Source organism: Cyprinodon tularosa, unplaced genomic scaffold, assembly GCF_016077235.1.
Source record: "Cyprinodon tularosa strain WSP-4 unplaced genomic scaffold, ASM1607723v1 ctg404, whole genome shotgun sequence".
Taxonomy (NCBI): Eukaryota; Metazoa; Chordata; class Actinopteri; order Cyprinodontiformes; family Cyprinodontidae; genus Cyprinodon; species Cyprinodon tularosa.
The window spans coordinates 663,992-677,954 of NW_024039124.1; the positions used below are offsets into that span (position 1 = coordinate 663,992).

A 13,963-nucleotide genomic window follows, 5' to 3' on the forward strand; every position below is an offset into this window, starting at 1 on the left:
CAAGAAGCATTTCACTGTAGTTTGTTCAGCCAAAAATGGGAAATACAAACTATTTAAGAGGTAGGGCGTTTAAGCTATTCCTCAGAATACGTAATTAAATATTTTTGGTTTAATAGGTTAACATGGTCAAACTTTAATTTCTATATTGATATATGATTAAATAAGGACTATCAATATTCAATTCTATTTGGTCCACTTCTTTTCATGTTTGTATACTAATAGCCATGCTAGCAGTTGCTTTTAACATAGATAACATTGGTTATCTGTGCCATCTTCATCAACTGTTTACTCTTAGCATCATAACTTGGTTCACAGTTGAAGATAAAAGCCAAAAAAAGGAATTAAGGTACATGTTAGAAAACCTTTTCATAAGTTTAATGTGTTTAGTTTCAGTAAATAACTAAATTGTGTGTTGTAAAAACAAAACTGTACAGGGCTAATTGTTGTTAAACAGTGTTTACCTGCTGGTTCAGCGTTTGAACTCTGTTGTGCTGCGATATTGCATAAGAAAAAATGATTACAGATCCGGTAATAAGCAGCTGTGTAAAGACAAAATTAAGTCTTTTGAAAAATTGAACAAAACTCCTTCCTAAACAACAAAGAATGAAGACGTGCAAAAAAACAAACAAACCTTAAGACCATTATGAACCCAAAATTGAAAAAAGGTAACTCTCTCAGATATCAGACTATCAAATTTATAAACATGATGGTAATAAAACTAATTAACTATATGTATTCCTTTTTACCAACATTACAAAATAAAAATGAATAGAGTTAAATAGCATAGATAATATTCTATAAGACAACAGTTATGTTGACATGAAAACCTCTCATTGTATCTGACACATAAATGACGTTGCATTTTGCTGGAATCAACACACCAGATAATGGCATTGTTCTTTAAGTGCTGACAAAGTGACATTAAACACTTTTTAATGTGTACAAACAACAAACACAGTCAGTGACTTTGCTTTGTTGTCTGTCTTTGTCTTGAAACAGAAGCTACGTAAAACCTGAGACTGATTTCCCATACTGTGTGTGCTTGTGTGTTTTGTGAGTGCATGTTTATCTTTTCTTAACCTCACAGCATGAAGGTAAGTTACTCAAGTCTCTAAATGGCAAATAACACCTGCATGCCCTAAACAAATTGCTACTGTGTGAACTACAACTGTAGAAGAGAGAAAGGGGTGAGGAGAAGAGGTGAGTCAACAATCCAGTTCCCTCTGCTGACATGTTAAATCTCACACTTTGGGAATAAGGCAGGAGTAAGACCTTCAGCTGGTACTTATCAGTGGCAGTTAGTGGAGACAAACACTGTTACCTTCTGCTCTGCAGCCAACTGTTGTTGCAGGAGTCATAAACCTCCCAAGGTCATAATTTTGCTTCAGTGTATCTGAAGATTTGATACTTTAGGGCAGTAAATGTAACTTAGCTGATGCCCCTTCCTGCTTTTAATGGAAAGCTACAACTACAATCGACATTCAGTTACATTTTGTTAATTAAAAAGATGTTTAAGAGAAATAGATGATTTGATAATAAAGAAAAATAACTTGAAGAACTGCTCAATTGTATTTTGAATTCCTTAGGTGTTAAGGTTCTTTTGTATCTGTGTTTTCATAATTTCCTTGTGGTTTATATGAATCCGTGAGTTTTTGTGATATTTGTTAATTCCTTTAGGATTATATTTTACTTATTTCGTCTGTTTTTTCACTATGTATATTTAGTTCAGTGCTTTAAGTTAATATTTGCCTTTATTAACTGTTTCTTTGTGTCCCAGCATGAATTCACACCTGCCTTGTTAGATCCACATTTCCTTGCTTGGTCCAGATCTTTTGTGTGCATGTGATACATTCAGGTGGGCCCAGTCCAGACTAGTGGGACCAAGACCCATTTTTTGGGATGCTTTCAGGGTGCAAATCAGCCCTGCTAATTGACCTCTGATTTATTCGCTCAGGAGATTTGGCTTGTTTTGGTAGGTGTTAAAGCGCAATTGAATCCTTATGTAGACCAAAAGAGCTAACTGAGGTTTGCCTTACAATGTAGAACTCAGCTGTGCTAAAGTGAACTCTGGGTGGTTTGAAAGCACATGTGAATTCCACCAAATGAGGGGCTGCTCCAAAAGCAGAAAGCAGCAGAAAATAGTAAGATAACTGCAAAATTGCTACCAAGTCAAACTGCATTTACCAGATTATGAGATGTGAAAATGACTTCAGTCTGTTTCCAAATGGACTCTGGTGTTGTTTGCCCATGGTGATGATGATGTTTGTTCAAGCCATGATCGGAAAAGACTATACAAAACATGAACATCTTTTTGGGCTTAAAGGTATAGAGGATGATCTTTTGTTTCTGAGTGGATCATCTGAATAAGTGGTCCTCCTAATTAGCAATCGTTCTAGTGGTATGTTTACGTAAGAGCTATCTTTTTCTGCCCATGTGCACTTTCAGGCGTCGATATGTGGTGAACTATGGTTTCAACCAGTCATTGAAGCTCACCTTTATAACCTTTATAACCACGGTTCTATGAAAATGGCTGAGGGTTGTAAGAGAAAAAGTTTCTATGAAGAGCATCAGAAGAAAAGAAAGGCCTCAGAAGAGGCAGATATATCCCGGAATGCTTTGCACAAAGAGCTCTCCTCGCAAAGCATTATGGGATTATCTGTCACAGCGGCCCGCTGTCGCAGTGGAGGAGAAGTTATGTGACCAACAATGAGCAAACAATAGTGATCATCTGTCCAAATGGTCAGTTAACTGAATGCACTGTAAAGTCTACCATATAGTCCCCGCTCCACATAGTGATTGAGGGATTTAGGAGTTAGGGCGGAAATTCAGGCACAGAAAGTTTGGATAAGCTATGAGAACAGCAACTTTTAAACAGAGCGTGCATGAGCAGAAATGGGCTCCTGCATGCACGTTATATAGGCGTTGCCTCTCGGGAGCAGGTTTTTAAAAAATGTTTTAAAAAATCCTCCACTATACCTTTAACAAGCCAACATAGTGTAGAATGTAGAGAAAGTGAGGGCCACAAAATCTAGTTTGACTTGTTCAACACATTCGTAGACTTTATTAAAATAAATTGAAACAATGTCATAAAAATCTGTTTTGAATATATCACTTATAAGTAGGGTTGGGAATTGATAAGATTTTCACAATTCCGATTGCATTATCGATTCTGTGAAAGGATTTGATTCCTTATCCATTCTCTTATCGATTCTGTGAAGAAATTAACTTGGTAAGTGCACGGTGACATTCGTCTACCTTTGCCTGGGACATTCTATTCCTGCCTGCCTCTGTGAAAACAGAAGGTGTGAACGGGAGCTGCCAGCCTCTGAGCCAGCCAGGCTACCCGTCTCATCATAGTCATCTAAATCTAATGGAGAAGGCATCCGTTTAATGAAAAAGCATTAAGGTACAATTTCGGTAAAATAAACTAATCTCTCCCTGATTTGAATAAACGAGCATCACCTTTCTCTCGCTCCCTGAAGAGAGGTAGGAAATTGGTTTATTTCCAGAAGTGGCGTATAATTTAATAGGAACCACATTAAGCAGAGCCAGTGATATAAAACTAGCTACTTACTACCACTACTACTTCCATGCTGGTCGTAACTTTAGCTTCTGTCCGGAAGCATCAAAAACACGGCATTCGTTAAAATGTATGCCATGTTGTGTGCGCATGTTGGATGTATTTCCTACCGCGGATTTATTGCCACTTTGCAATGATTGCAATGCGCCTTGTTGCCATCTTTCTCTTCTTTAAAATGAAGCCAATCTTTTGATCACTTTGACCGCTTTTGTTTTGCTTTTCTAGACTTACTTCTGGTCCCGTTGTACTTGTTGTTGTACTTGTGACATAAGTCGTGCTGCCCAGCGCTAGGCTCTGGTCCTGCCTGGAACCATTAAGAGAATCGCTAAGCGAGCTGCCAAACGGTGCCATGGAATCGGAACACACAGAACCGGTTCTGAACAGGAACCGGTTATCGATTCCCATCCCTACTTATAAGACAATTAATAACAGATTTCTTCCATTTAAAGGTTCATGTTCTGTCATCCGCTGGTCACTTCTGTTGAATAGGAAAAGGATCTTAACCCTCCTGTTGTCCTCGGGTCAAAATGACCCACCACTGTGTTAAAATCCCCCCAAAAATCCACTAAATGTTATTTTTTTAACTTGAGATTTAAAGACTTTTCCTAGATTGGCCAAGACCATAGAAAAAGTTAATTGTTGCTTTTATTCACATTTCCATGTAAGCTGTACAAAAAAAGGTACAAAGATGGTCTTCGGGTCAAAATGACCCATGAGGCAAATAGAGTTGAAATCAAGGTCACAGAGTTATTTACAAACCACAGAATGTTACTAAGTTTTAGTTGTGTCTCAGACTCAGACTAATCAATAGCAGAAGTAAACAAGGCAAAAAAGGTGGTGTTCTCGCAGACTTCAGAAGACCACCTGTTATTTCCAGAGGTTAAAAAACAGGATAACAGCACCCTGAAGTGTGTCTGTGCCGAAGCCATGAGTGTGCATTACAACACTGAAGAGGCGATAGAGGTGATTTTCTTACATGTCCAGCAAGACCACTCTGATTCAGAAGAGGAAGTAGAGGATGTATCCGAAGAAGAAGATGGAGAGCAATAAAACCCAGAGCATAATGAATTATCTTCAGAAGACAAAAACCCTGAAGCTGAAAGTGAGACTTGGCAAAATAACATGGTCTTCAGCAGCATATGACCAACACGGCAGGCATGAAGAACAAAACATTGTAAAGATGACCCCAGGACCCACAAGGTATGCCGTTTCTCATGCCCATGATATTGTTTCTACATTCTACCTCCAAATCTGGAGGGTTTTCTCAAATATGGAGACAGCTAGAAAAAGATGGATGAGATTGATCTCCAGGCCTATTTAGGGCTGCTAATCCTAGCAGGTGTATACAGGTCCCGAGGTGAGGCTGCAGCTAGTCTATGGAATGCAGAGAGTGGAAGCCACAATGCCACTCAGACTTTTTCAGACAGCAGCTCCTGAAGAGGAAGATTTCCATGGTTGGTACAGTTCGAAAGAACAAGCCTGAGCTCCCACCTGCACTGCTTGTGTCAAAGGAGAGAGAGGTCTTCTCCTCAAAGTTTGCCTTTAGCCCACCACCATTCTAGTTTCCTACCTCCCAAGGAAAAACAAGAATGTAGTTCTTCTGAGCACACTGCACAAAGACGGCAACATTAGTGATCGTGAGGACAGGAAGCCAATCATCATCCTGGAATAGAACCGCAACAAAGGCGGTGTGGACAACCTAGATAAGGTTATTGGAACATATACCTGCAGAAGATTGACTGCGTTGGCCCCTAGTCATCTTCCACAACATTATCGATGTGTCCTCCTACAATGCCTTTGTGATTAGGAGAGAGATCAATCCAACCTGGATGTCTCGTAAGCACAACAAGAGGAGGGTGTTCCTGGAGCAGCTAGGAAAGGCACTTGTAACTCCACTTATTGAAAGAAGGAAGCATGTACCCCACACAGAAGCCTCAACAGCAGTTGTGAAAGCTATTCAGAGTGCAGCAGCTCATGATCAACCTGAGGATCCATCTACCACAGCCACTTCCCCAGCTAGGGCAAGTAAGAGGAAGAGATGTCAGTTCTGTCCTCAAAAGAAGGACTATAAAACATACTGGTGTAAGAAATAATATCTGCAGAGGCTGTGCACTTGCATACTGCCTTACATGTGCTAATTAGTTGAATGGGTGATGTTATTTTTCATATTTTAGCATTGTACATTCTTTTCAATTGTACAGTGGAAAAAAATAAAAGAAAATGAGTAATTGAGATGAATAAAAATGCATTCGAAACTCCTTTTTGCACATCTTTTTTCTTTTCTTAAAGTATAGAAAATACAAGTGGGGAGGGAAAACTAAAGTTTTCACACATTTTGTGGTGAATTACAATATACAAGATGAAATTTGGTGTTTAAAATTAAATTAAGCTGCTTATATTGGGGGTTTAGTGAAGACGGGTCATTTTGACCCGGAGGACACAGGGTGTATACAGAAAATGAGGACAACAGGAGTGGCTTTGTCAACAAAATATTGGTAACTAAAAAGGTAAAAGTGAAAGTGTACTGCACCAAACAAAGCAGTCCCCTTTTAGTCAAGAACAAATAATCAGACCAAATAACTTTCTTGATATAAATATGTTCTTAGTTCAGCTCTCTATAATTAGTCTTTTTTTTTTTTTTTTTTTTTTACTTATGTATCCCAATTGCTTTCAATATTTTTTTAGACTTACACCCTACTATGTGTACAGTACCACTGCTACCTCATGCTGATGTTAGTATATTAGCAAACATTTGCTATTATATGCAAAAATCCATAATCCAACGTTAGCAGATTAGCTATGGTTTGCAATTTGGGCTAAATGTCTACGTGTATAGGACTATTTCCCCATTTAGGAATTGGGAATATTTCTGTGTCTCTTTATGAGCCCACATTATGGCTGCAAAATAAAAAAAAGTGTCCATCTATGCAAAGAATCATCTTGTTGATATAGATATGAAAAGATGGCCTCCTATCCTTCACCAGTCAACACTTTAAATAGAATCAACTAAAACTGCTTTAAGTGACGTCACAATACTTCTGACACTAAAAGATGTTATCAGGAGGTAAAATCTTTAAAAAAGTCACTCATACCTAATCTCCCCTGTCATGGTTTCTCTCAGCTGGCTTAAGAGTTAACACAACAGAGAAAAAGCTGCAGAAAAACCCAGCTCTCATGAAAGAGTCACGCTGGTGAAATGCGAACATTCATGGCAGAAACAAGAGATTAGTGACGTTTTTTTTTTAAGCCTTCTGACTTGTTCATTGTTGCACGGATCAGTGTTCACCAGCTCAAGTGAAACCTGTGTTTGGAGCTGTCTTTCAACGAACTGAGAGGGAGAGGCCATAACTGAAGAAGGAATGAGCGCAGACACACATCTTGAGCAGATGAGGTGATGCTGCCCTGCAGATTTATGGCTCCGTGTCACATTTCAAACCCCTGAAGAGCGGTTAATCCACATCCACTCCATGTTGCCTTAATAATCTGCGTGTTGTTTGTGAATAAAAGCGATCCGTATAACACCCCATTAATGATTTCAGCATGGCTACATTATTAGCTGCTGGTGTTGTAGGATCTTAATTTCCTGTGACAACTTAATGAATCACATTTAAAACGCTTCTGCTTTTTGTTTCCTACATAAAGAAAGACGGTTCATTCTCTGCTGGGATTCTTTCAATAATCCTGTTGAAACTATATAATAAAATGCAAAATTCTTGATTTTAAAAATTAAAAGGTCTATAATCAGTCTACCTTTATTTCCAGTTAAGCAGGTCATCTGGACATTTTCAGACCAGTTCATTGAGTTTCACTTTTAATTCAATAATTTTATTCATCTTTATACTTAGTTTTACATCACATAGTTTATCTGAAGGACAATTATGTAGGAAACATTTATTTTGATTGAATAACTGTTGTAATTTTATTGTTTAACACTTGGTTTTATTCATATTGAATGCCCTTGGCAAAATTACGTTAGAGATCCTTAATATTCACACCAAACAAAAGGAAGTTAAAATCATTAGAAGGAAAATTCAAATTCAATCTTGAGATCTTTTTCACAGTATTATAGTTTATTGAAATTAGAAACTATACACATTGGATAATGCTTAAATACTCTACACAATAACATTAATAAAACATGCACATGTAAAATATAATATCCTGTACATTTATATTACAAGGAGAAACATATTTCACACTGATTGATTTTTATGTCTTTGTATTGCAGTGCCTGCGTTTTTTCATTTGAGCCTGAAAACATATCGTAGTGCAAGAAAAGGGATCCTGATCACAGTTAATGGAATGCTCGGCTCACGGCCGGTGTGGGTCGCTTCAGTATGGCTTCCACGGAAAAGGAAAGGGACTCGCGAGACGCCATCTTGTTCCCCACAGGTTTGGTCGAAAAGTCCTTTCCGTATCTCTCTGTGGCCTTTCCAGCCTGAATGTCTTTGTTATTCCCCTCCCTGAACTTTCGGGCAGCTTCTTCAAGGAGCTCCTTGCAGTACGGAGCTCTGATCTCCTGCCCAGATCCGCCGCTGCTTTTCTCAGCCAGCGAGTGCTGGATGAGGTTGTGGAAGGAGTCGAGTTTCATGGAAAGTTTAGCATTGTCCTTGCTCAGCTTTGAGTTGTGGGAATGATTGCTGTTGGGGAAGGAGTGTCCAAAGCTCCTCTTCGGAGGAGAGAAGGCTGAGCACTCCTTCGGCCCCGCTTGGGAGACACTAGGAGGTTTGGGATCTGGCCGATGGAGGACCAATGAGTCCTGCTGGGCAGCTGCTCGGGATCCCTCCAGTTTAGCAGCCAGTGCAGCCGCGGCCTCTTGCTCCGGCGGCTGGCTCTCAGCAGGCATCACTTTGGGCTCCCACACGGCGCCTGGCTTCATATTTTGCACCGTTGTGGCATTAAACAGGCACTGCTGGTAGAGTAAAGCGTCACCCAGGTTGGCTGCGCCACGGGGCCACATCATGAAGCTGCCTCTTGATGGGTGGAGTGGGTAATGGCGGTAGGTGGTGGCCACGCTGACGTTGGAGGAGATTAACTCGACGTTGGCCGAGCTGCTGGGATACTGCGCTGGCAAATCCAGACAGCTGGAGCCGAGGAAGCCACAGCGCTCTTTGGGCTGGTGCTCGACCTGAGCTGCTGGAGAAAAGGCCGTCTTGTAGGAGCTGTACTCGGCGGCATGGTGGACCATGCCGCCGGGGAAGAGGAGCGGGCCGGGGGCCGCCTGGCTGTTTTCCATCAACTCTCGCTCTTTGTACTCGCGCTCAAGCATGATGGTCTCCAGCTCTTTGTCGGCGAAAGCCCTCCTCTTCCTCATTCGGTCGCTCAGTGGTGGAGGAAGGGAGGCGTTGGCTGCCAAGAATGACTCAGGCTGTACTGGACGGTATCCTGTGGAAAAACAAAAAAGCATCAAACCACGTTAGCTTTTTAAAAGAAACTGAAACTGTTGATAGGTCAAATTATTAGACTGTAGAATAAAGCTGGGCTCATGTTGCAGCAGAGGAGAAACTTTACTAACAAGGGTCAGGCTGCTCAAGGAAAGGCCCCCCGAGAATAAAGAGGGACTCAGAAACAAACTGTGCAAAGAAAGCATTTCATTCTGATGCCTTACCTTCAAGGATGCTTTTGGCGAGCATGGTAGAGGGCCGAATGTGCCGCTGATAAATCCTTCTCTCCGCTGGAATTTGTTTCCCAGAAATCCCTTTCTTATCCTAACACACAGGGAAAAGAAAAGAAAACACCATGAAATCCTGCTGTCAGGATGTTTTTCTTTATTCTTAAGCAATAACTGATTAGTTGCAGATGACCTCAGATTGTGTGTTTGGACAATTTAAACCGAGCTCTACGATAACATAAAGGAAATATAAGATTTTAGCACATTTTTCTAAGGCTTTTAATAAGATCAGAAGGTAAATCAGACAGAACAAGACTAACCCTAAGGTGTATATTTTGCATTTTATTTGCTTTTAAAGATGATCCAACATTCTAATAATCACAATAAAAATATTTAAAAGACAGCTTTATTAATCTTTTATTTAAACATCTAAAGGTAAAAAAATCTAAATAAAATGAAAAAAACATCAAATAAAATTATACAATTTAAAGCAGCTTGAAGAATTTAAAGCAAATACAGACAAAATATATGTGTCACTGATATTAAAGAGGTTTCTAAGCGGCATAAGTGCATATTTAATGTGACAAATAAATAAAGGTGGGTAGTTTAATAGGAATTAAAATCAAGTGAATTAGGACCATTTCTTTGACTGATTTGACTGAATACCAGACTGAGATTAGCATCATTCTGACCCACGATTATCAGATAACCTCCAAAGCAAACCTACATTTAATTCTTGGAATTATGGGAGAAAATTAAACATGTTATTGATAAACTTATAAAAAGCATAACAATCCCTTGTTCTCAGATGTTCAATCTGTTCTAGAGTTAACAAGCACCCTTAAAATTCTCACCATCAGGGTTAATTTGCTTCAAGAGGATCTGAACTAATAGAACATTTTTGTGTACTTGTTTTCTTTTCAAATAAGGTGCAACTCTGAAATATTCTATAAGCTATTCAGATGTATTTAAGCAATTTCATGCCACTACCCTAAAACAATTAAAAGACAAGAAAAGCTAAAGCCTTAAACACAAAGGCAAATATATTTTTTAAATTAAATCAACAAAGATGGATTTTTTTAAGGCTAAGGAAACACTTCAAATGTCTTTGACAAATGAAAAAAGAATAATGAATGAGCTGATGTAATACCAAGGTAGGGGTGTGTAGGGCTTTACACACCTGCAGGAAGACAAATCGCTTTTCTAACTGATTTGTTGAGATTTTCACACAAGTTGGTTTCAGCAGAAAGTTTTGTTCTTTTTTTGGTTCTGTTTTTTTGCAGTGATGCAAAGACAGCACACATTTTAATACTTCACTATATTAATGTAATATTTCACCCCGTGAAAAAGTAACGGCTATGTAAACAAATTCATTAGGCAAATGCAATAAATTCATAGAAATGGTTGAAATTTAGAGTAACTGGAAATCAAAAGAACAGGAAAATGAGATAAAAGTGTCAAATATTTTAAGTAGGTTTTGTGCTATGATTAACTGAGCCGTTTCTTCTCTAGCATGCAGAATGCATGGAACATCAAATATAAACCAGGTATTGCATGCAAGCTGTCCTTTTTTATGTCATTGGTCTACTTGTTTTTGCTGCAGTCACATCAGAATTCACCCACAGTGGGACAATAAACTCTTTCAGAGTGTGACATGGTGCATAAGTTACCTGATTCCTAAATGAAAGCGAAAATCGAGATATTTGCAAGAGTTTTAAAGGTGGTTGGGTCAGATTGGTGGTGAAAAAACCAAATTCAAATGCAGGGTTTAAGCGAATATTATGACTATCCCTTAGTTTATTATACCTTAATTTTAAATGAAAATAATTGAAGTGAATACTTACAGGTTTTTCAGCTATTTTAGACGGAAGGAGCTCCAAAGCCACAGAAGTAGATTTTGTAGGTCTATTATGTGGAAAGCTTCTTTGTGAAGGACTGAGAATGTTTCCTTATGCAAACTCTGAGACTAGATTTGACTGTGTTTACTCAACCCTGAGTATCCCTGACTGAACTTATCTCCTTCCTTGAAATGCAATCAAAGGAAACAGGAGGATGTTAATAAAGCAGCTTTTGCTGATAATCTGGCCTACCTCGGTGGCCTGCTGCCTCCTCAGGGCTACCTGCGCCGCCATCACCCGCTGCCTCTCCACCACCAGCAGGCAGTTGGCGCACTGGCAGTCCCTCCACCGGCAGAAACGCTTGTGGCCTTTCAGGCAGGACACCACTCCGTGGTTGCGGCAGCGAGCGCATTTCGGAGTGCGGCTCAGCTTCCTCTGGTCGCCCGAGCTCAGGCCGCTGGGGCCGGGCTTCCCGTAGCTCTTCCCTCCGTCCCCGTCGTCCTCTGAGGCGGCAGCGCCGAGCGGCGCGGAGCCAGGCCGGCTGCAGCAGGAGGAGGAATCCTCCGGCAGGTCGTCGCTTTCAGCCTCCAGGCTCTCCACGTCGATTTCAAACTCGCAACCCGACATGTCTGCCTTTAGTCGTTTCCCACAGCTTTAAACGCAGGTTTTTGTTCTGTAAAATAAACAAAGTGATTCTTTAATATCTTTAGCCTACATCTCAAATTATGATAATCAATCTTTTTTTTTAATAGTAATATTCATCCAAGTCTAATGTAAATGCCATCTGGGTGACAATATTATTTTCTGTTAAAAATATAGAAATAGTAGCATTGTTATAACCATAAAAAAATTAAACATCAGTAGGATTCCAGATGGCATAAAGTTAATCCATTAGTGAGATTATTAATTTAATATAATTATGCAAAATTAATTTAACAAATTGGACAAACTGATATTTAATTCTGAGAATACAATTTCGTAAGCTACAGAATATTTTTTCTAAAACTGTTTTTTCTTTTTTTTTTTTCTTTTTTACTATTTATTACTAAGGACAGCTTTATTAATCTTTTAATTTATAACTTCCCGGTCAATTAATCCCTATAAGTTTCAAACCTTAAATAAACAGTTAGTAATACAAATAAAACCGCAACACACACCATATGTAAAGCTTATTAGCATTCTCAAAAAAAGAAAAAAACTACTCAGCCGAAAGTTTTATCATCCTTTCGTAACTAAAACATTATTCTTAAGGTCTACTTTGGACAAAAGTCAATGCGGTCGATATCTAGACTGTTTAAAACCCTGCTAAAAGAAAAGCGGTTGTGCTCACCTCCAGCGGTCCGGGGTTCTGATGAAGGCCACGCGCCGCCCAGGCTCCAGCTTTGAAGGCCAATTAGTCGTTAATTGAGCGGATAAATGAGGGTCGATGCAAGAACACGTCCAACTTTGCTCTGACGCAGGCACTCAGGATGGACGCTCATATGAACCGCTCGGGGCTGAGTTTCCTGCACTCTGATTGGCTGTTTCCAAACCCCTCTCGACCAATAGGATTGCGCATCAGCCTTTATTTGGGCGGGCAGTCCTACTAAAGGCTGGACACGGGAACAGCGAGCTGTAGTTTCAATTAAAGCAATGATTTAGAGTAAAAAGTAATCACAAGAAAAACATTTTTAAAAAGTGGATTTCTTCATTGTTTCACAGTGTTGCTATACAGAACACGAATTAATCATTGTTGCATATATTTTTTCCCCAATTTATTTTATAGAAAAAGAAGATATTTAAACAGGGGAAATATAATTTGGCTCTATATGTGTGTTAGCTGTCCTCTATTGTATAGGGGGTTGATTAAACATTGTCTTTTTAGCTTATTGTAGCTAATGAAATAGGAAAAATTGCATTTTGTGCTTTATAGTTATTCTACATTATTTTGACACTACATCAGTGATTTTATTTTTCCCTATAAAATGCTTTTTGTCACTCAGATTTGAAAGACAATATTCTGCTTAGATCACTTTTTGGATTGAAACTAAGGATGAAAATATGAATTAAAAAGTAATTATTAAAGTATAAAAGTGTTATTACTGAATTAGGAAAAAACAACTAGAAACTATAGAGGCAGATATAGTTTTATTGCAGCTCAATCAGTTACAATTTATTTAATGCTCAGTTTTGTGGGTTTTTCTGTATTATCCAAATATAGAAAACAAATTCTCTTCATGTTTCTCTTGATTTATAGCATGTCATTCTATATATTTAATTATAGCATGTTATAATTAACTGCTTTGATAAAGACCATAGACATTTGTTTTCATATTTATAAATTGACTGAACTTAGATAAGTGCTTTTCCTCCCCTGCTTTACACTAGGACCACACCGACCCATTTGCCTTTACACACGTGGATCAGTAGACTACTTGTGGGTTAAGTGCCTTGCCCATGGGCACATGTGACAGGGGAAAGCTGAAATTTAAATCATGAATTTCCTAGAGAAGCTGCTGTTTAATGGGAGCAGGATCACAGTCACTCTAAGTTTCAATATAGGGTGGATCTGCTGCCAACAAACCTTCAAAGAACATTTTTTTGTCACAATTAAAAACACGATTTCTTAAATCTGAAAATGGGTTTTAAAAGCTCTTTAATTTTTGATTAATCAATACATATTAGTCTGAATTAATGTGTTATCTTTCATTGAAAAAAAACAGTACAGTTCCATACTGATATAAAATATTTAAAATCTCGTTCATTGCCAGTTTAACTGTCCATAGGTCAACCCGAGGAGAAAAACAATAAAAACAAATAGAGGTAAAGTTGTATGTTGAAAGCCCTCATGTTAATATCCAGGATGTAAACTGGAGAACTCAAACCAAAACACCAGTTACAACACACTCTGCAAAACAAGCTTCATGTACAGTTTCCAAAACAATATTTTTGGTA

General features: G+C 38.8%; 1 protein-coding gene across 1 annotated transcript; it reads right to left on the reverse strand.

The window, feature by feature from the left end:
* Nucleotides 1-7,629: 7,629 nt before the first annotated feature.
* Nucleotides 7,630-12,508, reverse strand: dmrt2a (doublesex and mab-3 related transcription factor 2a). Its single transcript, XM_038298289.1, has 4 exons — nt 12,360-12,508; nt 11,282-11,702; nt 9,189-9,288; nt 7,630-8,965 (listed from the first exon to the last, which is right to left on the reverse strand). The coding sequence occupies exons 2-4, from the start codon at nt 11,654-11,656 to the stop codon at nt 7,875-7,877; spliced, it is 1,566 nt and encodes a 521-aa protein (XP_038154217.1). The 5' UTR covers nt 11,657-11,702; nt 12,360-12,508; the 3' UTR covers nt 7,630-7,874.
* Between the last annotated feature and the right edge of the window lie 1,455 nt (nt 12,509-13,963).